This window comes from Choristoneura fumiferana, chromosome 24 (genome assembly GCF_025370935.1).
Source record: "Choristoneura fumiferana chromosome 24, NRCan_CFum_1, whole genome shotgun sequence".
NCBI lineage: Eukaryota > Metazoa > Arthropoda > Insecta > Lepidoptera > Tortricidae > Choristoneura > Choristoneura fumiferana.
The window spans coordinates 7,433,961-7,461,636 of record NC_133495.1 but is presented as its reverse complement, the minus strand read 5'-3'; the positions used below and the strand labels follow the sequence as shown (position 1 = coordinate 7,461,636).

The following is a 27,676-nucleotide window of genomic DNA, read 5'->3' as shown; positions in this document are numbered from 1 at the left end:
CACGCTCTTGGCCGGTTTTTAAACCAATGAGGGCTATCGCGAATGAATTCGCCGCTAGAGGCGCTAGTGTAGCGTGAGGTTTCCGAAATGTCAAATCTCATAGTTTTTGGGTGAGCTACGCGGGTTTATTTATACTTAGAATAATTTTGTGAATATTTTGCATTATCTGAAATTAATTATGGCAATTATGCGTTACGGGGCTATGAATGTTTGGTTTTCAGACAGTTTTGTCTTTCGGAAACCTTTGTCCTCCCTTTTTTCCGAACAAAACTGGGACTATGCAACACTGTGGCATGCTCGATATTTTTATGGTACGGTTTTAAGGTGTATTAAATATGATTTTAATCTAAACTTTGTTTCCACGCCCGTAATAACAGACTTTGAAAGCCATACTTAAAAACCTCACTCAACAGTGCGCCATCTAGTGAGACATAAAACGATAGCCCTCATTGTCATATCCATATTACGTATATTTTTCGACATGATTTTGACGTAAATTGCATCCGCCCACTGCACATGAGTAGTGGTCTCAACAACATATTAAAAAATCAGAACTAGCCTTTAACTTGCGATTTTAGCAATTTCTAGTGTTACGTAATATGGCTGGCCTAGAAAGTAAGTCCTACAGTCAATTAACTCCAAAAAGTTCTTGATCTACCTTCAAATAAATGACACTATTTATCTAATTAGATAACATTAAAAAGTTACTTATAAGACTAAAAAAATACTCAAATGATTAACCTAAACGCGTAACAGATGGCGGTGTCATCTACCTCAAAACAAGCATCCCGAACTTGGCCGCAAAACTATTGATTTTCACGCAAAGCGCTAACTTCGCTCGTCCTCTCTTCATTTTCTTACTGCAACCTCTCCAGTTTATACCTAAATTTTCACATTACACTAATAATACATGTAGTTTAATAAAATTGTCTTCAAACTCCTATACACGCAATGATTTGACAAATAACGTACCATTTTCTTTTTCTAAAGTGTTTTTTCTCGGTTACTTATTTGGTTTATTTTCGTATGGAGGCACTCAGAGCGGCGACTATGGAGAGATAAGGAGATGCCTAAACGTATACCTTTTCACGTAGTATACGCAACAAGTAAGTATTTATTTTATTACCTTTTTAATAGCTTTACTGTCTTATAATGTTTATCTGGTATTTATCGTCGGTTTTTAGGGTTCTGTACCAAAGGATGCTCAAATTGATACCGTCTGTGGCTCTACTTTTTGAAATAATAAAAGACTTGAATGTGTATCATTAGTATCTACCGATTTTCTCAAGAAAAAAAATTATCGTTTTCAACTGCGATTTGCAAAAAAAATGCTGGCAGGTGGGTTTAGACAATAAACTTAGTTTCTCAAAATGTTCCAATTTATTTGTATGAGAATTTCCTCTTTTGTTACTAAAATTGTATAGTAGGTACGTGGTAGGTAACAAAACAAAGAAAATTTCCTTGAAAATTAATGAAGACATTTTGAAAACTATGTTAATGCTAAGTGTCATTCAACTTATAATTCTGCAATTTTTTTGCAAATCGGATTCTAAAATAACATTGTATTTTTTTTAAGAAATGTTCAGTGTGTGACTATATAACAAAATATAACAATTTTTTTTCGGTGCAGTGGCACTGGAAACATCGTAGATGAGCCCGATTCGCACTTGGCTGGTGTAATTCATTTACTAGCTTCACTTGTGGTAGGTACTTAATCAATTTTTGAAGGTCGAATTATCAGGTACATATATATATATATATTCGATCACAGGGCTACAAAAAGTATACTCAGCAAAAGAGGTTATTTTTCGACAAAAACTCATTTAAAATTGTTCTTATTAAATATTATGGAGATAACATTTTGTTCGGACTGGCGTTAAAATTTTAGCAAGGGTCTACGATCTACGACACTGGATAGTCAAGTGCTTCAAACATACGTACCTAAGTAATTAGAGGTGCTACGTGGACTCATAGAAAATAAGTTACATAACAGAGGGTGTCCTATCATATGTATCATTTATCGCCAGGCATTTAGAAAATGACTTAATTCTTTACCTATTAGGTATACTACCTATAATGTAAAGATGAAAAACATCAAACTAACTCAACCTAATGAAATACGTATGGTATAAAAATAAATATTTCGCTCACCCGCGACCTTATGATATAGCTACGTTTATGCAAGATATGCGTGTTCAATGTTCAAGCAGTTCCTCACACTGTAAGAACACACACAAACCCGTCTATCACCACCATCACACTACACTGACGCTTTTCGAACTCAACCAGGGCCCTGTTTCTTAAAGCATATTAGTCTAATAATATTAGTGAATGAAAAACCGGCCAAGAGCGTGTCGGACACGCCCGAAATAGGGTTCCGTAGCCATTGCGAAAAAAATAAGTTATATTTTTCTAAGGATTTCGTGTTTTATATGGAATCTTCCATAGTTTAGGTATATTTTACTTAGGCTGCTATTTACTCTTAACATACTAATAATTCTCAAGCAAACTTAGCCGTTATAGTTTTTCTTAAAAGTTTGATATACTTACTACCATCCTGAATTTTTTCCAATTTTTCCACCCACCAGTTTGGATTTTAGAAAGGGGGGGGGACGCTCGATTTTAATGAAAATTTGCACATTAAAGTTGAATATTTCGCAGACAAATCTCTGAATCGAAAAATCGTGTTATGCAAACCCCTAATGGTTTTAAAAGACCTATCCAACGATACCCCACACTATAGGGTTGGATGAGAAAAAAAAATAACCCCCACTTTACGTCTATTCCCATATTCCCATTAAAAAAAAATACTTGTACCATTTTGTCGGCATAGTTTACACAAATATCCGTGCAAAATTACAGCTTTCTAGCATTGATAGTCCCTGAACAAAGCCGCGGACGGACAGACAGACAGACAGACAGACATGGCGAAACTATTTTGCCATTTTGGCTCCGGAACCCTAAAAATGAGACTTAAAAACTAATATTATTAGACTAATACGCTTCAAGAAATTAGACCCAGATACCCAGAGCTCATCTTCAAACTTTGAGTATTTATCTAGCTAAATACTCAAAGTCTTCAAAGTTCGAAAGGCGTCAGTGTAGTGTGGATAAACGGATTTGTGTGTGTTCTTACTCGTACAATGTGGAGGTGGAGGAACTACATGAACATTATTCTTGCATAAACGTAGCTATCGTAAGTTCGCGGGTGAGCAAAGTACTCAATTGTTTTAGTTCATTGATATGAACCTCCGCAAAGTAACGCCTGATTCAATGGAATGTTTTTGATCAATATTAAGACGATATGTTTCTGATTCCCTGGATTGGTCGAGTTTTAGTTTAGGACGCGATACGACAGTTAGCACTTTCACAGTCACACCTCAAGGTTAGAACAAGAAAGTCAAAAAATATTTTTCTTATTAAATTTAGTCTATAACAACTTATGAATGTCAAAAAAATCTACCACCTGGCTGCTGGAACAGCTGGCGCAGCGGCGTAAGCAGCCAAAATTAGGAAAGTAATAAAATAAAAAGGTCGCAGTCTACAATTGTTTTTTTTTATTCGACTGGAAAGCAAACGAGCAAGTGCGTCTCCTGGTGGTAAGAGATCACCACCGCCCATAAACATCTGCAACATCAGGGGTATTGCTAATGCGTTGCCAACCTAGAGGCCTAAGATGAAATACCTCAAGGCTGTCTTACTCTCCACGCCGAAACACAACAGTGCAAGCAAGATGGTGGTTCCTAGTTTCATGTGCAAAAAAAAACAAAAATGGATGCAGGCCGCTTTCAATCGAAGTAACTGGAGGTCCATGGAATAGCCAATGTTCAAAAATGGACGTCTTACGGCTGATGATGATGATGATGATGAGCTACAGGCACTGACTCCTTGTTGTCCATTACTAGGTACTCTGTGCTTAACATATCCGTCATTGGTGCCGTCACCCTAGTACCTATTTCATTTCATTTCCAAACGATAAGTTATCGACTCGTGTGGGGTCGTCATACGCCGGTCGTAGTGCATCATTAAATGCTTAAATATTTAACTAGCCCGATCAATAGTTTGTTTCCACTGACATTAGGGTTCACGAAACGAAAAGTTTTACCGAATTCGAAAATACCGGGTAACATAAAATAACAGCTTTGTTTGCAGAAATTCGTTTATCGCTATCCCGTGGGAACTGTGCCATTTTCCGGGATAAAATTTATTTATTGCATTCTTTGGGGGAGCCTTAGTCGCAATTGAAGTCTTTCGACTGACGATGCCGATGATTTTTCCCAGGCGAAGACAGCGCATACCCAGCATGCGAGCTGAACGCGCAGGGCCCCGCAGCGCGCGGCTGGCGCTCCGTGGGCGCGCCGCCGCACGAGCTGCTGCTGCGTCTCACCAGCGTCGCCAGCGTCCACAAGCTGCAACTGCTGGCGCACCATCAGCTCATCCGTGAGTTACTGATAACCTCAGGACGAGCTGGCTCACCGCTAGGCCCTCCATTGCTCAATGGATCATTACCAATCATAACGAGCTGAATACACACGAATTTGCCTGGTGAGCTAAAGCCAGAGTCTGATCACCAGCGTGCACAAGCTGCAATTGCTTCGCATTAGCAGCTCATCCGTGTGTTACTGACGAGCTGAATGAGTAGCAGGGAGCTGCTGACTAACATCATCAGAATAAACTAGGTAATTACATTAATTGCTGATTCTGGTCCATTACTAGTTCGTTAGTGAGTTACTTCAACACATAGCACGAGCTGAATACATAATTCTCTTACCCTCAGCTTGCAGCGTGGAGGTGCTGGTATCGGGCGGGCTGGTGTCCGAAGGTGCTGCCACGCCCTGTGGAGCCACGTACACCAGTGTGGGACGCGTGACCCTCGCCTGTCCGGCGCCGCAGGCTCGCACAAGGGAGCTCAGGTAGTCATCATTATTATCAACTTGCATCAGCTCACTGTTTCACATACGAGTAGGCCTCTCTCATGGCACACAACATTACAACAAAACATTAAATCAAACATTAAAACACACCACCAAGGTAGAAGGACGCCCTATACTGCGTTCGTTGTCACACGATCGCCTCTGGAGATTTGTATGCCTGAACAGTCATCAGTTGTGCTGCATATATGACACACCCACCGCCTTTTGCAGCTTGCTAATGCGCTGAGCTATATCAGTGACTTTAGTTATCTTATCTAAAGAATGACTTAGTTCCGGATACGATCTCTAAAGAGATACCTACTCTGAAACATAGCTTGCTCAACGATACAACTAAGTAAGTATTACCTACTTGAACCGTGTACCATAACCAATTTAATGTTGTTCAGATCGGCAGCGCTACCAGAACCAACCATCGCCCGCTTCGTCAAGTTAAAACTGTCCGGTCCACACCCGCCTGCAACGGATGATGATCAGGTATTTACTAATTACTTTCAATTTATGGGTCGGACCAATACCTCTATAAAGTTCCGCTTCTATTTAATCGAAGGTGATGAAAGACTTGCAAGATCCGTCCATGCATTTGACGACACAGCCCAGCTGGATAAGAAGAGTAATGTCAGCGAAGTAAATGTAAACGGAGATGTAGCAGTATCGGACCACATTTTATCTCTTGTCACGGAAACCTATTAAATTTCATTAATAAAACATTTAAATCACCACGACCTCAACTCCAGGTAGCACTAATGGCAGTGAACGTCCTCGGCGAAGAAGTTGAAGACCTGGAGAAATCGCCGGTGTCCAACAAGGAGCTGTGCTACTCCCCGTACGATGACCTTGCCTTCGTCATGTACGTTGACAACGAGATTGCTGATCTCGTGAGGAGCTTGGATGAGAAGAAACGAGCTGCAGTATGTGGTAAGGAGGCTGGAGACTATAGTGATTAGGGTAGGGTCACGCTGAAAAATAGTGTTAAAAACTTTGCTAATAAAATCAGTCAAGGTCAAGAATCTATTTAAACATACTTTATGGTTGTCTGGCAGGGGGTTGCCTCCCTGCAAAGTGTCTGGCAATGAAGGAGCGAAATATATAAAAATCATGTTTGATACGTAATATTTCCCAAAGCGCTCAATATCCAAACTTCATAGTTGGGGATCATTCTTACCTGTGTTAGCACCATATATAAAAAAATAACTTTCAGCCTTTAGTATGACGATGGCTTGGCTCAACTGGGCTCTAGCTCTAGCTCTATAGGTACATCCCGTAAAAAATAAAGGTACCTACCTAAGTATATCTAAAGGTCTTACATACTTAGGTACCTAATTTTACAGAAGAGCGCTTCGAATACGCCCGTCGCCTCAAATCAGCGGGTGCTGCGTTGGCGGCTGCGGGAGTCAGGATCGGTCGCTGGCGACTCCGTAAGCGGACCGCAGCCGCGCGGGATGACTTCGAGCTGGCTCGCTGCATGCGGGACCGGATAGCTGATGCCACCACCGGAATCAAGGAGGATCCGGCGTTGTGCCGGTTGTTTGAAGAGGAGGGGGTAAGGTCACAGAATACTTATTTTTTATTTATGTTTGTATTTTTTAACTCTGCTATCGTTTCCTTAAAGTTGCTTGCTTTTAGGAGCTCATAAACGGTGATCAGTAACTTTCAAGAATCTTTCCAGCCGTGGTGGTGACCGTGGTGGCCTAATGATTTGACATATGGCCTCACAAGCACAGGATCGTGGGTTCAAACCCGCACCTCTGAGTTTTTCTAAATTCATGTGCAAAATTGCATTTGTACCATGAGCTTTATGGTGAAGGAAAACCCGCACAAATGGTGTTTGTGAAATTCCTGATCCGCACTGGGCCTGCGTGGGAACTATGGCCGAAGCCCTCTCGTTCTGATAGGAGGCCTTGTGCCCAGCATTGGGACGTACCTATATAGGCTAGGATGATGATGATGACGATCTTTCCAGCCGGACTCCCGCAATGACTCATCCATGCCGCAAGAATACGACTTCTCCCATCACCTGTCACCATCAGTAGCTGCTGGTGCGCTCAGTCTGGACATCCCCTCCCCTGTGCCACCGGTCGACCAGCCGGCCGAACACTTGGAAGATGAGGCTGATGTACCACTGGTAACTTATACTGCGAGTGTATTGTCATATGGGGAAGGCCTATTGTCCAACAGCAGACTTCCCATAGCTGATATGTTGATGATGATGATAATAGTTAGTAGAAGTGCTCGCTGTGGAAGATATTATTATCATATTCATAATCCTGGTAGATAATTGTGGACTGATCTATGCTGCAACTACTTTGCGCTCATATCTCCATCTATAGCTGAACCTGGAGTCAGTGCTGACTCTATCAGCTGTCTGAAGATTTTGAAGATGATTCTGATTCATCGCTGGTAAGTTGTCTTCCTGGCAAAAAAACAGTTCACCATCAAATACCTCATTATCATAATAAGTACTGGAGGATGAATTTTACGGACAACATTCTTTCACACCAACATAATATAAACCATGCATAGTAACTGAGTAACATTATTAACTTGGGTAACTAGGGAACCTTTTCACAGTAAAGTCAATGAATATGATTTATGACATTCATATTTCATCTAAAATAGTCTGTACGTAATTTTCTTCTACTCTCCGCAACTGAGGAGCTATTAGAGTTTGTAAGATAAATAAATGATAGAATATAGTTACTGAAAAAATTACCGTTCTGGATTAAGTGATATGTTTTTTTTCAGTCACCAATTTTACAAATGCCCGAGGAACCTCAGCCAGAGCCTCAACACTTCCAAATTCAGTCACCACATGTGCAGCAGTTCCCAATCCAACCACCGCAATCAACCTCAGAAGAATTACAAGAAGAGATATTAAGAAACGAGGAAGCACAGAGAAGAGAAGAGATCCAACGGAAAGAAGACTCCCTGAGAAGAGAAGAAATCCAGAGAAGAGAAGATATTCAAAGAAAGGAGGAAATCCAAAGGAGGGAGGAGATTCAAAAGAGGGAGGAGATCCAAAGAAGAGAAGAGATACAAAAGCGAGAAGAGGAAGAAATGAGAAAGGAGACTGATAGCCCTAGGAGGAGTATTACGCCCAATGCAGCCAATGGTACTTTAGTAAGAAGGAGAAACAAGAGTGCGGGGCCAAGGTCCACATTTGAAGCTTATGAAGAGAGGTTGCTGCCAGCATTGAGGCAGTAAGTATGCGTCTGGTATACGCATTACAAATCAAGACTTATTAAATAGTAAAGCGGCAATTATACTGAGTCGTTCGCCGCATGCTACATGCGGCGACCGCAAAAGCGTAAAGAACACCGTAGTAATAAAATGTCTTATTTCTTTTAACAAAAAGTTCTGCTAGTAAAACTAGAAACAATAAATTAACTGCTCATAATATTAAATTTGTTTCCAGTTCGCACACAAACGAGTATCTCCGTGAGGCGCGCGAAGAGGAGTGCAGCGGCGGCGGCAGCGCGTCCTCGCATGCGCGTGCGCCGCACAAACTGAACGAGCGAGAACGCAAGCAGGCCGCACTGCCCATACTCATCTTCGGATACCCCATAGTAAGTAAAGACCCAGCCACCATCAGTTCGCTAAATTTGCTTCGTGTTGATACGCATGAATCGCATGATGTCGTGACGTGATGTACCCTTGACAGTCGTTCGTTGACCCTCTGCTAAGGCAAGACTCAATTTTCGAGCTGTTACATCTGAGGATAGGCAGAGCCTAAATGCCTTTATACTTAGGCGTTGCGCCCAGTCAGCAAAAACAAGCGAAAATCGATGACTTTTTTGCGCCATGATTATTTAAGTTCATGTAGGCATACCTAACCTAACTTTACTCTAAATATTCTACGCCTCTGATCTTGCAATAAAGTGGACTTAGGCAGACAGGGTGGTGCTCGTTACTGTTCCAGTTTTTGGCGGGGTTTCATCTATTGGGCATATTATGTCAAATACAAGAACATTTACCTACTTAAAAACAACTATATTATTTGTTCCGCAGGTCGAAAAATTCTACTCAAAGAACTACCTAGACAAAGAGGAAGGGCTGGCCCGCTTACGCGCTGAGCTGACATCCCCCTCCAACGGCAGTACCAAGACCTCCCCCAACAAGACCGCGAGGGCCGCGGCGCTACTATTGCAGCGGTCTCTAAGGGACAAGGTGTTCTCTGTCTATAGTCAGGCCAACGAAGTGTTAAAGACGCTGTTCCTGGAATTTGTGCCTGGCAGGTGAGATATCTTGGATGGAACTAACTGACCGCACTGGGCTAACGCAGCGCAGTGTTCTCATTCATGAGAGAAGGTATATAATCCAGTTATAAGACGAAAGTAAGCTTAAGAGCCTGGAAATGATGGCGAGAGAATGAACACCTCTAAGACTTGGTACAAACAAGCCAACAAGGGGAATTTGAGACTACTGTTCTTTGATCTGTCCTGGTTCTGGTTCTGTTCTGGTTGTGCGTCCCACAAGAGTGAAAGAGTGTGTAGCGGCCAGATAAAACCATTACCCCCCTAGCCGCAGTGGATTCCACGCGTTTTTAGGTGAAAACGAGAGAATAATAACTGTCCACTCACTTTCCACACTGCACTAAACGCTGTTCCTATTGATAGATTTTTGATTGAATAGGGCCAAAATATAAAAACAATAACGTTTACAAAAACTAACATAACTTGCTTCTAGATTCGGAAAGACCTTTTTCAAGTCTAGTCTATCGCCTGATTATCCTTCATGGTTTTGGTGTTCAGGGTCTGCGCCGCAGAAGTGGGCCGTTGCTTGGAGAAGCTCCTCCCCGAGCTGCTGCGGGCGTGCGGAGATCCGGCGCCGCGCGTGCACTCCACCGCACAGCATACGGTGCTGACCGTCGCTGACTGCCCGCAAGTCAGGTCAGTAGGTACTGTGGGGACTGTTACTTGGTAAGAGCTTCTATAGGTACATGGGATCTACGCGCGTGACTTTAAACTGTTAAATAATAACGTCGTTTTCCAATTATTTAGATTTATTGTGGAACTTATAAATACATTTACATAGAATGGCACCAGCCGCTTAGGCTATCGGAAGCAATCTGCGCTCCCGGCATGTATACCGCTGTCAATCGGTTTTAAAGTTAAATTCTAGAAACACAATATAAAAAATCCTATCCTTTTATACAAAACTAGGTTAATCTAACCTGCCAGGTGGTCAGTTTTACCACCTGCCAGCGGTATACAGCCTAGTTCCTACAGTACATACATTATCTTAATCAGCCGCAGGGAACCCTCTGTTGGACATGGCCTCCCCAAAAGACCTTTAGTTGCTTCGGTTGGAAGCAGCCTGCATCCTGTAAGCCTGCAGCTTTAACCAAATTGTTAATCTTTACTATAGAAAACACACGGAATGGGAGCAAAGCTTGTGTTATGAATACTAAGCAACGGACAAACATACTTAAGGGGCTACCCGAGGTTTTTATCGATTTTTGACAAGTTTTGATTCGTATCTTCTACTTTTTTGCACTACAGATAGAATTACGAGTATATGTCAAACGGCTATCGGTTCTCCAATCTTTTATCTCCATTTTTGTCTACCGGATTTTGAAAAAAAATAATACTTAATTTTGTATGATTTTTTTAAACAACACTTATCTCGTATCTCTATTGAAATGAAAGATCTAACATATACGAGATCAACATGGGGTTTTCATTTAAAAGTAATTAATACAAAAGGTATAGCCAGAAAACCAGTTTAAACTTTGATGCCAAATATCTCGAAGACAATGAACTTTGAAGTAAATATGGGATGCCGTTGTTGTTAATATAATCAGCTACAAAAAACATTAGAAAACTAAGGAATTCAGATCGAATTTCATTGGGGCATGGGATCTCCTTAAATAAATACACATGCCTAATTAAATACATAATTGTTGAATTATGTATTTAATTAGGCATGTGTATTTATTTAAGGAGATCCCATGCCCCATTGGGCGTTGGCCCAAGACTCGAAATCTGCTACGAATGGGGATCGAACCGAAGACCTCGCAAGCTTCGTCAACTTAACGTTATTCAGGCATGTTGTTCAGACGCAGATACTCAATGGGAACCTTTCTTCTGTACGAGGATATTTTGCAAAAAAAAGGTCATTTTTAGAGTTCTTACCTTACCTTACCTACTCCTCCATTATCATTAACGTTGTTTGTTGACTTCTGCAGAGCCCTGCACGTGATCCCCCAGCAGTTGGTGCGGCCCGTGGCTGCTTCCATGCACCCTCGGCTGGCGCTGTCCAGGCTGCAGATGCTGGAACAGCTCATCTTGAGCCACGGCATCTCCACAGATAAAAATAGGTCAGTTTGTTACTAGAACCTTAGTATCACCACCAGCAGATTTGTTGAGTTTGATTTGTACATTGAGGCACCGACCTTAATTTTTTTTTAAAAGATAAAACTTTTATTTCTTCCGCTTTGGTTACAATTTTGAAGACGGTTTTATTTTTGTAATTTTTTTAGTGTAAAATTCTTAAGCAAAATAATAATAACAATTTTAAGTAGCAATGCGTAAAATATTATTAAAAAGATTTTTACAATAAAAAAGACATAATTATCAGGATGTATATTATTAAAGTTATGTATTATTTTTAAATTTGTTAGTAAATTGTTAAAAAAAGTGCAAAAACTTTTGTTTGACAGGGGACACCCGGATTTGAACCGGGGACCTATCGATCTGCAGTCGATTGCTCTACCACTGAGCTATATCCCCTCTGACATATTGATTGAAAATGGCAAATAAGTACTTTCAATGTCATAATTAATCAAAATAAACGTAGATTGGAATGTCACGTCAGCTTTTATTATTTTCGTAACTATAGATTTTATCGCGGAAAATTGCATAGTTATAGCGGTGGTATAGCGATAAATGAATTCTGCGTGGACGGAGTCGCGGATTACGGATAGTGGTATATGAATTCTTATTTATGATTTGTTAGGTGGAATTACTGATATTTTTGCCTGACACGTCTATTAGGGTCATGGTATGATACGTGTAGTGGGCAGAGACTTTTTAGGGTTCTGTACCCAGAGGGTGCCAATGGAACCCTATTACTGAGACTTCGCTATCTGTCTGTCCATCCGTCTGTCACAGGGCTCCATCTCTTGAGCCGTAATAGCTAAGCACTTGAAATTTCCACAGATTATGTATTACTGTGGCCACTAGAACAACAAATATTAAAAACAGAATAAAATAAATATTTAAGAAGGGGATCCCATACAACAAACGTGTTTTAGGGAACCCTTCGTGCACGACTCCGAGTCGCACTTGGCCGGTTCTTAATATGGTTGTTCCCGCTAGTGGTCTCACGGTCCGCCGGCTGGGCGAGTGCGGCGCGGCGGGCGCGCAGCACGCGGCGGGCTCGGTCCGCGCCGCCGCCGAGCGCATCCTGTTGGCTGCGTACGCGCGCTCGCCGCGCGTCGTGCGCGCCCAGCTGCCCCCCGACGACGCGGTCACAAGACGGAACCTGATCTACCGGCATCTGTTCCAGCAGTTCGATAGGATCGACATGCAGGTGAGACCAAGAGGTCAACGTACACCGGATTTTATCGTCAATCGGAAGTCGTTCACGGTTGAACTGAACAAGGACCGCCTTAAGGCGATTTTCCACCGGCGAGGTGAATGCATACAAATTTGAATTCTCGTCTCGCCCCGCCTTGTCTCCCCTCGCCGGTGGTAAATCACCTTTAGTATGTAGAGTCAGTCCAACTGTAGAGAGAGAGAGTAAGTACCAATATGCGCACCGCTCCCAACTACTTAGTACAATCGTGCAAATGTAGTAAGTAGTTCGGTCTTTTGGTACAGAACCAAAAGACCGAACTACTGGAATGGAACTAAGGGACACGGGAATGTATCCGGACTCGCTATCAAACTGTGTAGTTCTAAATAAATCTAGAGACTCTGTAAATCCTTTATTCATTTGCATACTAACAACTTTAGGCTGGAGGCACACATTCAAGCTGCTCAGTTACTTAACTCAGACTTGACCACAGAAGCAATAAGTGTACCTAAAGTTATTCATTTCTACATGTACTGATTAAGAATAGAAAGGAGATATTTAGAGATATGCCTTTTAGTTTTTTCTATACTTGGTTTGGATAGGTATTAAACTAAATGTAAACAAACATCAGCTGCCAGATTTGGTACATTCAAGGATTATAAACATTTTACTTATCTATCATTGTAATACAAATTAGACTATACCTTCCGCCGCCTAACTTTGCCTAAAAGTTCATTGACACGACTAGTACCACAAAAACTATAAAGGTATAATTCTAATAATTGAATAGGCACTATACCGTTAAGCGATTCGAACACAATCCGGGAGTAACGTAAAGACGTCGCATAAAAAATGTATCTCAAAAATGCGTCAAAACTGAGTATTAAGTAATGAACTTTTAGGCAGATTTATATGGCGCGTGGTATAACTAATGTAGTTCAATACAGAAATGTAAATGTTAAGGTATTAGTTTAATGGGGGAATTTCAATGTTTAAGACACCAATTGACGCTCTTTAGTTTACATTTAGTTAAATACCTTACCTATCCAAACCAAGTATAGTACAGTGTTAGGAATCAGTAAGATACACCTTTGGCGTCATCTGCACTTTTCATCTGGTGAGATAGGAGTCAAAAAGTAACTTTTTATCTTAAACTATTTATGTTGCTTGCAATGCATACAGGTTTAGTCGTTGGGCACGTGTATGTAAGCTTAGGAAAAGAAAAACACTCCAAAAATATATCACTAAACTTCGCAACAAATTGGCATCTGCAGTAAATAAACCTATCTTCAATTTAAATTTTTATAAAAAAGTACAAAACAAACTGTCAAGGGGACACCCGGATTTGAACCGGGGACCTATCGATCTGCAGTCGATTGCTCTACCACTGAGCTATATCCCCACCTACCTAATAAGTTAAAATTATGAATACTTACTTGATTAATGTAAAATAGACAGTTTTATTATTTTTCACAATCAGCGCAATCACTTTATAAGCACGCTCGTTCTGGGTTCTGGCAATATTGGATATTAGCACGAAGCATTCAAAAACAAAATCTGATACACTCTTACTGTTTTGTGAAAAGAATTGCTTTAGATAGTATTGAGTGCTATAGAATATTATTGCCAGTTATTGTACAGTACCTGGTTAACCGAGCTTCAATCGGACTAAAATTCGAAGACATGCGTTTTCCAAGCTCACTTTTTAGAAAATCCTCACTTAGTTTTCTTCAAAATCGTTAGAGCCGTTTCCGAAATCCTCGAAATAGATTAATGAAAAAAAAATATAATTAAGTAATTAATATTATTGACAGAAGAAGCATTTACATATGAATATCCAGTGGACCCCAAACTAGGCCACAAATAAATATGTACTTACATACATACTTACATAAGTGGCTTATCATTATAACCACCTATTTAAAACTCATTAGATTTAAAAGCCTAATCTTCTTTTTCAGAAAATGCTGAACCAAGCGCCAACAGAAGAACAGCTACTAAACGGCGACCAATCAGAGCACTCCGTTGTCGAAACCGCCAGCGTCGCCCAATCAACGCGCAGCGCGACCACGAGCGGCATGACGTCATCATTCGGCATGACTTCCTCCCTCGGAGCCACATCTTCCTACAGCCTAAAGTCAATGACCTCAAGTGTCAGTGGGGTTACACTAGCGCCATCTAGTTTGAGCGGGAGTTATACCACGTCGAAATCGAAGAGCAGCCTGAAGAAGTCGCCGACGAAGAGGTATACACCAAGCAGAGCTGTGAAGGACTTTGCTAATTATCCGTGCTATAATAAGCTGAGACTGGACAGCGCTGTCAGTCCGAAACACTCGCCACGGTCAAGTGCTGTTGAAAAGGTAATTTTTAGAATATAATATCCATCAATATTACCTATAATTTTATTTACGATCATGAATATCATGATCAGATCACCTACTATCAGGAGAAGGAGAATGGAACTACAAACCAAAACTACTCCAGCTAAATCGCTTTTGCTTCCGTTGCTTGACTTCATAGTCAATGGTATTGTGTATCTGGATCTGAGTGAGGGTTTGTTTGACAAGAGACTTATTTATCATTGATTTTTTTTGGCTGGTGATGTCTGTTGAAAACCACTAGTACTTTGTTTTATAATCTCCAAGACATCAAACACCTTCACAATGAAATCATCCACATAGCTTCTAAACAACAGCGGTATATTTTCTCCTAGGTTCATTTTCAGGACAAAAGCGAGGAACAGCCAGTGGTCTACCGTCGCACCAACCGAAACGCCGAAAACCGTCACTCCATGATCCATTACGACCACGAGAACTCCAAGCCTCAGATGAAAGAAAGGCCCATCACCGTCTACGAACCACTCCACATTGATTATAGAGACTCACCATCCTTAGGGTCCCCTAAGAACTCGAGGACTGACGTCCGAAGCATGGATTCTTTACCGATGGACTCGCCTCAGCTTTCTAGGATAGATTTAAGGTAATCGTTTTCTAATTCACTCCGTCCTATTTGTGGTTCCATTTGGAAAATGAAGATAAGGAAAACAAAGCAAAGTAACCTTTACAAATCCTTACCCATTTCCCCACCAACCCACCATGTATGTATGTGCTCCTCTATCCTTAACGTTCTAACCCCAAGATTGGCGCAACCCATGCGATTCCTAGGTTTCCTATTCTCCTAGTATCGTTTCTCCCCTTAGAGTCGAGGATCCTAGGTTCTAATCGTCAACCCCAGAGTCTCCGCTCCCTAGTGTTATGACACTGACTGTAAACAAGCAACATAACTTTTTCCTGTCCCCAGGTGTGATTCGGACAGTAGGAGCTTGGACTCTCCTAAAGTAAAAGCGGAGTACTATAGGGAGGCGGTACTGGAGTCACCGAAGCTGGTGTCTGGGCTGAGGAACTTGCATTTGGATGACAGCCAGATGGACGAGAGCGGATATTACAGTCCTGGTAAGCATCCAATGTTCTTGACATTTTTCTAGCAAGGGTTATACATTATTTACGTGAGGCCATTTTTGACTCTTAGGGTTTTACCACAATTCACTTAAAAACATCTCGGACATACTTAAAATTGTAGTTTTCTGTGGTTTTACTTGTGTTTAACGATTTGGGGTGGTGTTAAACGATTAACTAAGTTTTTTTGGCAACACGGTTGTAGTTTTTCTGATTCAGACGCCTGTAAGATCATATCCAATTATATAGGTCTCTATTTCGTGCGAAGTCGGAAAAGTCTCTTCTTAGTGCACTTCAATGATCCTCAAAGAATATTTTGCCAACTTTCAATTCTCTGGCTTCAGTGGTTTAGGGTTAAGGGTGTCCCTTGTCTGTTAGTCAGTCACGCTCACGTTACGTTAATCTTGATCTTAATTAAGACAGATACTTATTGTTACTGTCCATGTCCAAATGAGAAAGCACTTACTTAAAAGTCCGTTATTTTTTGTTATGGTTTCAGTAAAGAACGTTATATTTTTTGAAAACAATGATGTGGCAGGTCGAAGGCAGCAGGTGGGAGTGAGCGAGACTCACTTTGAGGCTTACGAGAGAGGGACGGGTGACGTCAGCAGCGACACTACTCCAGAGCCTGTTTGCAAGTAAGCTGTGTGACTTGTAACGCAATTATGTTTGTCCGTCCGTTTATGGTGCCAAGTTTTGTCAAGTCTACTATCGAATCCTATGCAAAACCGGATACTTAGTGTGTTATGACATGGCTGTCCGGTTTTGAACGACCCTCCGGTCCGGATCTCGTGTTTTGCAGAATTCTTGAGTCAAGCTTTTGTGAATCGGTCCGATTTATTGTAAAAATTCTTACGCCACACACACGCTACGTTTATAGCAATGATCTTCGACAACACACTGACGGCGGGCGCGGGGCGGGTCGTGCGCGGGCGCCGCGGTGTGATGTTGTTCATATACAGCGACGCTCGCCACCCTCCCGACCCGCACCCGTCCTGTGTTCTTTTGCGCTTGGAATATGTGGCTAATAAGAGAAGTCCCTCTTCAAAGTATCGTTTGAAAAACAGGCGGCGCGCTAAAACCGCGCGGTTAGTCGCATAGTGCATACGTGAAGTAACGCAGAAAGTGTTCCCAGTACAACGTGCACGTGGTGCGGGCGGCGCGTGCGCGCGGACGGCCTGGAGGCGCACTACTGGCGGCGCTGCGTGCTGCTCGCGCGCTGCCCGCACTGCCGCGTGGCGCTCGAAGCACGCGTTCTGCACGCGCATCTATTAGGTAAGCACCTAGAACTTCCGCCAAGGCGTTTCGCTCGCAGCCCTTGACTAAAGACACAAAATCTTCGTTTTTACGAGAGTAAGTTGCTTGATTTAGAAAAAGAAAATAATAAGACGATTTTGCTGTTAATTAAAGGTTTGTTCTTTGTTCAAAGGTAAGTAACTTTTAGTTTCGTACCCAAAGGGTAAAAACGGAAACCTATTACTAAGACTTCGCTGTCCGTCCGTTCGTCTGTCACCAGGCTGTATCTAATGAACTTATAGCCTAGTGATTAGATCTTGGCCTATTGTGCCGTGCGAAATTCCAGTTTTGCTGACATTTTACAAAATTCTTCGTGTTTTATGACAATTTATGTCTGCAGAAGAGTGCTCAATGGGCGAAGGGTCGTGGAAGGCGTGCGCGAAGTGTGGCGCCGCCCTGCCGGCGGACGAAGGGGACTATCACGCTAACTGCATACGTAAGCTTATCTTTACATTATTCTAGATAGGAAAAGAAAAATAATTATCTGATATCTTTACCTTTTTACGCAATGGTTCCTTACTGAATAAATTATTACGGCTTTTACGAGCAATTCTTGTGTATTTATTTATTTATACCTATACTATATCGGAGATCTCAGCAACGGCTCTAACAATTTTAACAAAATTAGCTACACGGGGTCATTCGGGAGCGAATAATCGATCTAACTTGGTTTTGGTGATCTTTGAAAAACGCGTATTTTTGAATTATAATTGGTTTTGATAACTTTGACATCAGCCTGTCGGCTCGGCCGGCGATATAGCGTTGAACTTATACGCCGGAGGTGTAGAGCTAAAAATCTAGATTTTTCTCATTTTTTATTTAAAGATTTAAATCTAATTCAAATACGAGTACATAGTAAAAAAAAAAATTAATTAAAATTTACCTACAAGGCGACCACATGTCATTTTCTTATAGCGTTTTTTTTGTCCCCAGCATTGGGTATGGACGAGTGGAAGTGCCCATATTGCCTGACGAACGTGCTGGCCCGAGACCTGCCCTGGCAGCGGCACCTTATGCAGTGCCCACGGAACCCACGGCTCAGCAAAGCTACGTAATATAGGAAATAAACTGAGACTCAAACTTATTTTCATTAAAAAAAAGCAACTCGCTAGAAATGATAACTCATAGCCAGCCTTATTATACGTCCGCACACAGTCTAACAGAGTACGTACACGGCGTTTGGTTATCTGTGATTGGTGCAGCGCCTATGTGTGAGTTTAAGGCTGGATACAGACTGTCCGTGCATTTTTTTGTTCACTTTCATAATAATACTCATTAAAGTAGACATGATCTCAATTCTCAGTAGATATTAGATAGTCATAACGAATTTAATTAGATATTTTTCTCTAAAATCATAAAATGATACGCGACTAGATTGACCGGCCAAATTTGAACATTAGCTCCTGATACGTAAAGTCCATTTTTATGATAAAAACATGAATTTAAAAGTTTAGAGAATTAGGTAAGAGTTATGGAAAATAGATTAAAGAACATACATTGTCTTGTAGAACATTGTTCTCTATAGAATAGTCAATTGAATAAATGAAATATGAAGCGATACACTTATAGGCAGATATTGTTTCAACAGTAGATTATACAACAAGTGTGTAAAACAAGCCATTTTATCCGAGACTTTGGCGAGGTTGATAGTTAAATCGAGGGTAAAATGAGTTTCATGGATAAGTTATACGCTCTACCTTTCACCTCGGTTCATTTACTAGGTACTCGTATCTTTTATTTTTCATGCAAAGCTATACTAATACTATTAACTTATTAATATTTTCTAGTTTTATTCATTTATAAAAATAGAAAAAACTAATAATTAAAAAGCATAAGTACCTACAAACTTGTTGTTTATGACTGTTGGCGCTTGATTGCCTTGGTCTTAGACAAAGATCACAGAGCACAAAAAGTCATTTCCCGCCGCCTAGATTCAGCATAAATACGAAATTTTCAAGCAAGAGAAGTGCAAATAATACTTATGTACCAACACTTTGCTAATTCATCGTTGTTTATTTAAAAATGTTAAAATTAAGGCACAGCTTTCCTCCATCGCTACCGTCCAAATTCAAAAATCCGTCTTTTATATGCTCATGTTTCAGTTAAAACTATAATGACTATAGCTTTGGCAAGTTCGTACGTGACACTCGATAGAACCCTGTCGCAGGGAGCCTCTGCTGCCCTTGACAAGATTTTTTTGATGAGTGCAGCAAATACTGACAGCAACAGGGTTCTATACTGATTGCTTAGTAGCGTGTCAGGAATGTTCTACATAGTTCGCTACATAAGTAGCGTAAACTGCTGTCGAGCATCCAAGTTTGTAACGTGTCGAATTTTATTTACAAAGACGCTGTACATTATTATTTATATTACTGTATGTCAGAATGTTGTATATTCGTATATTTAACTCTACGTAGAATTTAGTTAGTTCAGTTATCATTGTTACTAGTTATTTTATTTTGTTATAGAAGTTATTTGTTACTTATATAAATGGAAGTGCAATACTTAAGTTATATAGAATCGAATGAAGTGCGCAATGGTATGAATATAATTGTTTTTATTGTTGTTTTCTTTTCTCTACGTTTAGAAATCATTTACATGGTTTAAGATTAGATTTGAAACTAGTATTTTTCCTTTCTATCCCACCATTCTCGTTTAATGACACAGATAGAGAGAAAATTAACACAATAGGCTTCATCTCTCGCGCCGAAATTTTAGTAACTTTGTAGGCTTCCAGAGCAACATCGTAGAGTCATTAGTCAAATGGATTGTTATAACATTTTTTAAGAAACAGTTTTTTTTAACACCACGTTTATTTCAGGCAGCATTAGATTACGTTACTTTCATTATTAGATCACTAAAATGTAATAAAACATTATATTAATTTTACAAGCTTATTTTGACGACTGATTTTTAACACTAACGTTGACATGCTTACATTATCATCCGACTTGTATGAATTACTCGTAAACTGATTTTCAGCTCTATCGAACCTTGCGAAGTGTGTGACATTAACAACTTACAAAATTTGAATAAAGACAGACATCAGGACAAGTGAAAGTACCTACATAAATATAATGAGCGGCACCAAATTTGGCCCACACTCTTCATACAAAATTACCTATAACTGCATACATTTTTTGCCACTCAGTTTATACGAGCCTGTAAATTCATTATCATTTTCATTATAATATGTTTAGTATTAGTTTCTTAGGTAGGTAGAAGTTAATTGAAACAGTAAGTAGTAATATAAATAGACAATAGTTAGGTATAGGTATATAGTATTAATTAGCAGCAGATGTTGTGGTTTCTGAAATGATCAACAAACTCTCACTATTCGAGCAGTAGAGTCCTATGTTCTTGAGATCCACGACCGTTCATCCATTTCTTGATTAGATACCGAAAAAAGAATATAGTGCATCAATGTATAGGTTCAACACAACTCCAAGAGGTGGTTTGATTAATGAGTTACTTATAAACTTGTTGTGTGCAAAGACGTATAAACTATAGTCATAGATAAAATTAAACTAGTTGTAGCTAATTATAAAATAGTGTTCTAGCCACATCACCCACTGTGATAGGGTCCGCGGTTTCGTTAAATCAGGTACAAAGTGTGGGACTTCGTTGACGGTTTAGATTTAAATTAAATTTAAGGTCGTAAGTTGCACCAGTATATAAGCTAGACTACACTTTACTAAAAGGGCGTTTGATCGCTCGTTGTCTCACTTGCACTTACGTTACGCGCTCGTTTGCTCTCGCTCATACACTACATAGAGCTGTATTTCCTCCAGTTTACATTAAAAAGGTTTCTTTACTGGCTTCATTTAATTGTAAGTAAAATTAGGTAATAAAACAGAAAAATTAGGTTTTAATCCCTCTAAAGGTACCGATAATACAGAAGGTACTGAAAGTCATTAGAAAATTCTAGTAGGTTAAGAATTATTATTGTATTAGCAGTTCCTGGCAACTTCGTCTAGGAAAAATTTGAATATCGCGCGCCCTCGGAGAGTTTTCAATTTTCCTGGATATAAATTATCGTTTGAGGACTTCTCAAGGTTTCAATCTATTTTCATAACAAATTTCATCACCATCACACACGAACATACTCACATTCACATTTATTATATTAGTTGGGAACTTAGGACACGATAGTTCTATTATCTAGGGGTTTCTAGCGTTAAATATTTTGTTAGGCTAGGCGATTTGAAACGAAAATTCTTATTTTTGCCCGACTGCAACAGAAGGAGAATTATGTTTTTTACCTTGCTGATAGATAGATAGTGTCTCTATATCTTAACTTCTAGATTGTTCCGAAATCGAGTAAAGTTGGTCTTATCTTAACCATGTCTATCTACATCTAATCTACATGTAGAATATAAGGAATAAAGACAACATCTAGGAATAAATAAAAGCAAAGAGACTGAAGTATTTCTCCTGCTGCCGAATCTTTTAAATAAAATAAAAGTGTTTCTCAAACTTTTTCCACGACCACGAAAAAAAAAAATTGGCGACCCCTTCGCCCGCTTCTTCTCCTTAGTATTTTATTTCGTTATAGGAAATACAGATTTACATTTGTATGTGTATCTAAATGAGCGTACCTAATTTATTTTTGTGTTTTCAAGTGTATTGTCTGTAGCAGTGGTAATAAACAATTTTTCGTTTTTTAAATCACCTTGACACGTGATGAGGGTTGTATTTATTTTAACCAGTCCACCAGATGCTAAAGGTATACAATGCGGCAACTAAGTTAAAACTGAAAAAGTAATTAATTAGATTCGTTGGTAGGTACATAGTAGTCAAGGATCTTTAGATTTAATAAAACAACAAAGTTCACTACATATGTTCTTCCATATAAAAAAGTGACAACAAATAGTGTTATTATATAAAATATACCTACTTAGCTTATTACAAAGTTATAACGGTTATTGGCAGAGCTTTCAACATCGTCTCAGTTACATGGAGTCGAAATCAAGATCACACATCGATTAAAGATCATTAATCTTAGAATCCTTTAATAACGTCGACAAGGAATAGGAACGGATTTATGTGGACCAAACCACGGGCGTACTTAAGTATATTTTTCAAATATTCTACTTACCAGCGTTTTCGAATAGGTACCTATACTTACTAAGAATGCTGCGAAAAACTTGGAAGACAGTATTTTTTTCTGATACTTATTTATTAACTAATACTTATTTATATGAGCATAAAGAATAACTACTATTTCAATATACCACTTCATTCCGTGTTTTGTATTAGCGACAGGTATTACCTTCTTGTTTACCCCCGACGCAAGAAGAGGGGTGTTATAAGTTTGACCGCTATGTGTGTCTGTGTATCTGTCTGTGTGTTTATGCGTCTGTATGTGGCACCTAAACGGGTGGACCGATTTGAATGCGGTTTTTTTCATTTGAAATAAAGTTTTCTAGCAATGATTCTTATGTTTCATCAAAATCGGTTTAGCCGTTTTGGAGATATTGAACTCTGAAGTGATAAAGTCGGGGGTTTTCCAACTTTTTGTCTGAAATGTCAGCAACAGAAATTGTACCAATCGATATGCTAATACAGATTACAAAGTGAGCTGATATCACTATCATAATGAATAATCTAGTTGTTGTACTTCTTCTATGTTGCTTAGACGGTGTTGAATAAGTAGTCCGTAAGTTTAGTAAGTTGGTAATTTAAGTGCCCCTGCGGACAAGTACTTACTAATTTAACCTTAGCATAGAATAAGGCAGTCTAAATCCCTGGGTCAGGGGTTCTCCAACTATATGACGACCCGGAGTGTCGCGACGCTCCTTAAGCAACCCTTAACGGCCCCCTAGAAGGTATCATTAAATGATATATTTTGGGGCCCGGTTTTGAATCACGTGTAAGTAAAAAAAACCACTGGAAAGTAGAATAAGTTGAGCTGAATTTGAAATGAAAACCAATAGAAAAAAGGTTAATTTACGTCATCCACCTATGAGGGTGAGTTAATTTTTTCGGAGTTTTACTGTATTCATATTTAAGTAACAAACTTATTAGCCTGGTTGGTAGTGACTGGTGTAAATCTGTTAATAGCATTAACATTAAAATAAGTAAGTAACTTTTTAGACGTACTTAATGAATAAAATGCAAATGACATAATAGTACCTTTTTGTCTGTAAGTGACTTTTAACTTTGCTGCAGGTACAAATTATTTCGAGATATGTATTTTTTGTACTTCTATTTACATTTTACAGGGAAAATCGGAAGACTATTGACAATTATATAAGCATATATATAAAAGTTGTTATATTTTTGCCTATACCCTTTACACAAAATCCGTTTGACTGATGACTCTTTGATGCCACTACTCGTACCATAGGAAACCGCCGCCATTTTGACGCAGTGCAGTAGGAAAAAAATTGTCGACCCCTACTTAATTACTGCTTTTAATATTGCATTATATTGTAATACTAATGTTCAATAATGTTCAGAAGTGTTTGCGACCCCCTAAGGAGGTTCCGTGACTTCTGAAGGGGTCGCGACCGACCTGTTGACAAACACTGGACTGTTAAGCGAGCTGTTGGCGCAAATGCGTTTGAGACTTTTTTGTATCTGTTTTCAAGACTTAGGGGCTCAGGCCGCCGACCGGAGGCCAGCGGACAGCGGGGCGGGTAGCGGAGCGGTGAGCGTATTCTTGTTCATTACGCGGCCAAGAGACGCGCTGCGCATTTGTTATCTGGCAACAGGCAATGTACAGAGAAACGCTAACCGACACGATGCAAGCTGGCGTCCCATTTGCGGCCTTTTATAATATAATATGGTGAAAAAGTGAAGCATATTTTTATTGCTAAATATACCTACATACTCATTAAGCATAACAGGGTACTCAGAAACAAAACGTAATTCTCAGAAACTCATTCAGAACTAATATTTCTAAGGACTTAATCACGAACTATTTATTGCTAAAATTGCTTCCATGTTTCGACCACATCGCAGCGTCCGTGATCACGAGTCGATTCAGAACGATACGAAACGTGGAGGTAATTTAGCAATAAATAGTTTGTGATTAAATCCAGAGAAATATTAGTCAGGTAGATACTACGAATAAATAATAAGTCTTATTATTTGTTCGTAGGGTAGATACAATCGAGGGCATAAATATCTGTACAGCTATACGAGTAGCAACAAATATATGTAGACAAGACATCGACCTTATGGTTAGTGACATAGGTAAAGGTGTATATATATTTATGCCCTTGACTGTACTTATAATACTCAGAAGTTGTCAGTTTATCAACTGTGGAAGATTATTTGTTAATTTAAATTTACTGTTCGATGAATCTATTTTGTTATAATTTTTTGTACTATCGAGCTATTGGATTCCTGAACCGCTGTAGGACGTTTTCACATTATGTTTCATAATAAATTCCCTTGTCAAACAATGCGATGTCACTATGATTTTTTTGTGAAAAGGTTTCAGTGGCTAGGCTAACAAGCGCTTCAGAATGTAGCATTAAAAAGAAGGTACAAGTGATCTTGACGTGTCTTTTTATTGAAAAACACTTTTGAAGAATAAGCCACAGCAAATTATGTAACAAGTGGCAAGGATATAATAATACTAGCCTGTTACCCGCGACTGCGTCCACGGTTTTCACTATCTCGCTGGAACTGTGAAATTTTCCGGGATAAACTATCCTATGTCCTTCCCCGGGACTTTTAACTATCTATATACCGAATTTCATCTAAATCGGTTCAGCGGTTTAGACGTGATGAAGTAACAAACAAACAGACTTACAAACTTTCGCATTTATTATATTAGTGGGATGATTTACTTTTTTTTTAAAAACGTTTTTCATGAAAGACTCGTCAAGATTGTTTACCCTTTTTCTAATGCCAAAGAAAATACCAGTGTGAAAGACCTCCGTTCAGTTGGTTCAACAGTAAGTACAGTCTGCAGTCCCCTGGTGTTGCAGGTGTCTATGGGCGGTGGTGATCTCTTACCATCAGGAGACCCACTTGCTCGTTTGCCATCCAGTAGAATAAAAAAAAGTCGAGGAAAGTGAATCGCAGTCCAGGTTGGACTACTGATGTCATATTGAGATTCCATACATCTGAAATTATAGCGAAATTAACTATGAAAAGTTCCCACCCTGGTACGCGATCAGTTTCCTTGACTGTACTTATCACCTCAAGATATATTGTTGTTGTAGCTTTTGTTTGTAAATTATTACGCACAAATAATTTCTTTATTGAATCTATTGTTATTACACATACGAATTAGATATTTATATTCTACAATTAAGAAAGAAAGGTTTATTTTGGCTCCATAAGTACCACCTAAAACTAAGACTAGAACTAGCACTAAAACTATGTTACTTGGTGACACGGCAGGATACCAAAAAGGGTCTCCACTCAATTACTTCGAGAAACTTTTAGTTTGAGTTCAAAACAATCATAATTACTACCACTCTCGACTTAATGAGGGTTTCACAGAGGTGAAATATCGCTAGATGGCGTTAGTATCGTGAGTCCGTTTGACGTTTGACGTTTGCTTGCGATTGGCTCATTTAAGTTATTTAACCAATCACGAGCAAACGTCAAACGGAACTCACGATGCTAACGCCATCTAGCGATTATTAACCCTCATTACTTCGATGTCTCGGCAATCTGAAATCTATTGTCTTTATTTAGCAGAGCGAGAGCTAGTCATTGTGAGAGAAAATCTTGAAAACGAAAACATGTATTTAAAATGATTGTAGTATCAGGCAAACCCATTCGAAGCTCAATCGAAAAAGCTAATACGGTACGAAGGGCGAGAGGGCAAAAAATGTTAACACATTGCTGTAATCATTAACTTTAACCTCCTCAGAACCCGCGTATAAAATGTTGAACATCATGTCTAATCAAATGTCAACTTTTCTTGATTGTCATTAAGTTCAAAATTCTTGCATCAAACATTCGACGCGGGGTCTCAGGAGGTTAGTGTAGGTACCATCAGCCAAATAAGTGGTTTATAAATTTTTAAACAAATTCCTACCAAATGAATATGTCGCTGAAGTCGAACTTTAGTTGACAGACACGTCTAGTAGCATTACTTTAGGGTGGTAGACCACATATTTGACTGATGGTACCTAGAATATTAATATCGCCCGGGACTCGTCAGTTTTCTTCGTTTTCCTGAATATTCATTATTCATGATGCAAATGAGAAAGAAAAAGAAAACCGGTCTTCTGTTTCGAGTTCTAAACGACATTAGTAAACTAGTTTTGTACGGTCAAGGACATTAATTCATGAGCCAACATGGAACCTTTTCAAAGGAAAAGTCATTACGATTTTCCTTGTTAATTAATGCGATGTCCTATGAAGTTTACTGTGAAATGGCTCCATGGTCATGAAAGTCCTTGAACGTACCTTACATTCTCACTATTTGATCACACTCTTTAAGTACCTATTTATTGCATAATTAAATAAAATATAAAGAGTTTGTTATGTCTCTAACGCTAAAAATAATTTCAGTAGATACATTGTTTCTTGAATTTGAATCAGACCGGGTTGAGTTTTGAATGAACAGTATTTTAACGAATTTATTAATAAGAAAGTATTATGTCTTACCTACTTATATGTAAAAATGGACTGAAAGAAGTTGATCGAGACGGTATTTTTTTATTGCAAACTTGGCACATTACATTTTTACTTTATAATTTGGCGATTTTTTTGTGAAAAATGTTGCAAAATACGTAGCTCTAACAAATGAGATGGTTTTTTAAATTCATTCTGAAGGTTAATTTTATGTTAAAATAACAATGGACTTATTAAACTTAGGTCAGTTTATTATTGAACATGTGAATTGTTTAAGCACTGTTTTGTTGATGTAGCACTTTAAACTTTAACGAAAGGGCGTAAGAATTGTTATCGCAAACGCGAATGATTTTGGATACAGACGGAGTGAATAAAGGGTTTCTAATGATGATTTGTCTTTTATTTCTACACTAGCTGTTGCCCGCGACTCCGTCCGCATAGAATTTTTTTATCGCTTCGCATGAACTACGCAATTCCCCGGGATAAAAACTACCTTACGTCCTTCCCCGGGACTCGGAAACTATCCGTGTATCGAATTTCATTCAATCGGTTCAGCGGTTTGGACGTGATGAGGTAGCAAACAAACAGACTTACATTAGGCTTACATTACAAACTTTCGCATTCATAATATTAGTGGGATGGGATGGGATAGTATTTGGGCGACCGAGCTTTGCTCGGCGAAAAGTGCGAAAACTCATAAAACGCGTTTTCCAAGAGATAAGATTTTTTGTCGATCAAATAAAAATAAATCGGAATTTTTATAGGAAGCCAGACCATTTCCCACGAACCAACCCCTACATAAGAAATTTCGGGCCGTTTTCAAGATCCCAGAAATAAATAAATCAATTTAAAACAAGAAATGCTTGAAAGGTATTTAGACTGCGTTGCACACAGAAATATCAGTAACTGCACGAACAAAAACAAAAA

The 27,676-nt window shown here is 39.4% G+C and overlaps 1 protein-coding gene and 2 non-coding genes across 4 annotated transcripts; 1 reads left to right on the top strand and 2 right to left on the bottom strand.

Annotated features, from left to right (window-relative positions):
• Positions 1-838: 838 nt before the first annotated feature.
• LOC141441593 (centrosomal protein of 104 kDa) lies at positions 839-19,430 on the top strand. Of its 2 annotated transcripts, none has more exons than XM_074106380.1 (20): positions 839-1,106; positions 4,282-4,440; positions 4,778-4,913; positions 5,321-5,408; positions 5,669-5,849; positions 6,263-6,474; positions 6,895-7,056; positions 7,677-8,131; positions 8,347-8,497; positions 8,940-9,166; positions 9,683-9,820; positions 11,119-11,250; positions 12,251-12,464; positions 14,411-14,809; positions 15,175-15,428; positions 15,750-15,901; positions 16,443-16,542; positions 17,040-17,179; positions 17,541-17,636; positions 18,134-19,430. In XM_074106380.1, exons 1-20 carry the CDS (start codon positions 1,067-1,069, stop codon positions 18,253-18,255), a joined length of 3,558 nt encoding a protein of 1,185 aa, XP_073962481.1. In that variant the 5' UTR covers positions 839-1,066; the 3' UTR covers positions 18,256-19,430. The 2 variants fall into 2 exon arrangements, with proteins under 2 accessions (XP_073962481.1, XP_073962480.1); XM_074106379.1 differs by having other exon boundaries at positions 15,163-15,428.
• TRNAC-GCA (transfer RNA cysteine (anticodon GCA)) lies at positions 11,591-11,662 on the bottom strand. The gene has a single exon. It is a non-coding gene; the product is annotated as a tRNA-Cys (tRNA).
• TRNAC-GCA (transfer RNA cysteine (anticodon GCA)) lies at positions 13,780-13,851 on the bottom strand. Its single transcript has one exon. It is a non-coding gene; the product is annotated as a tRNA-Cys (tRNA).
• Positions 19,431-27,676: the final 8,246 nt, after the last annotated feature.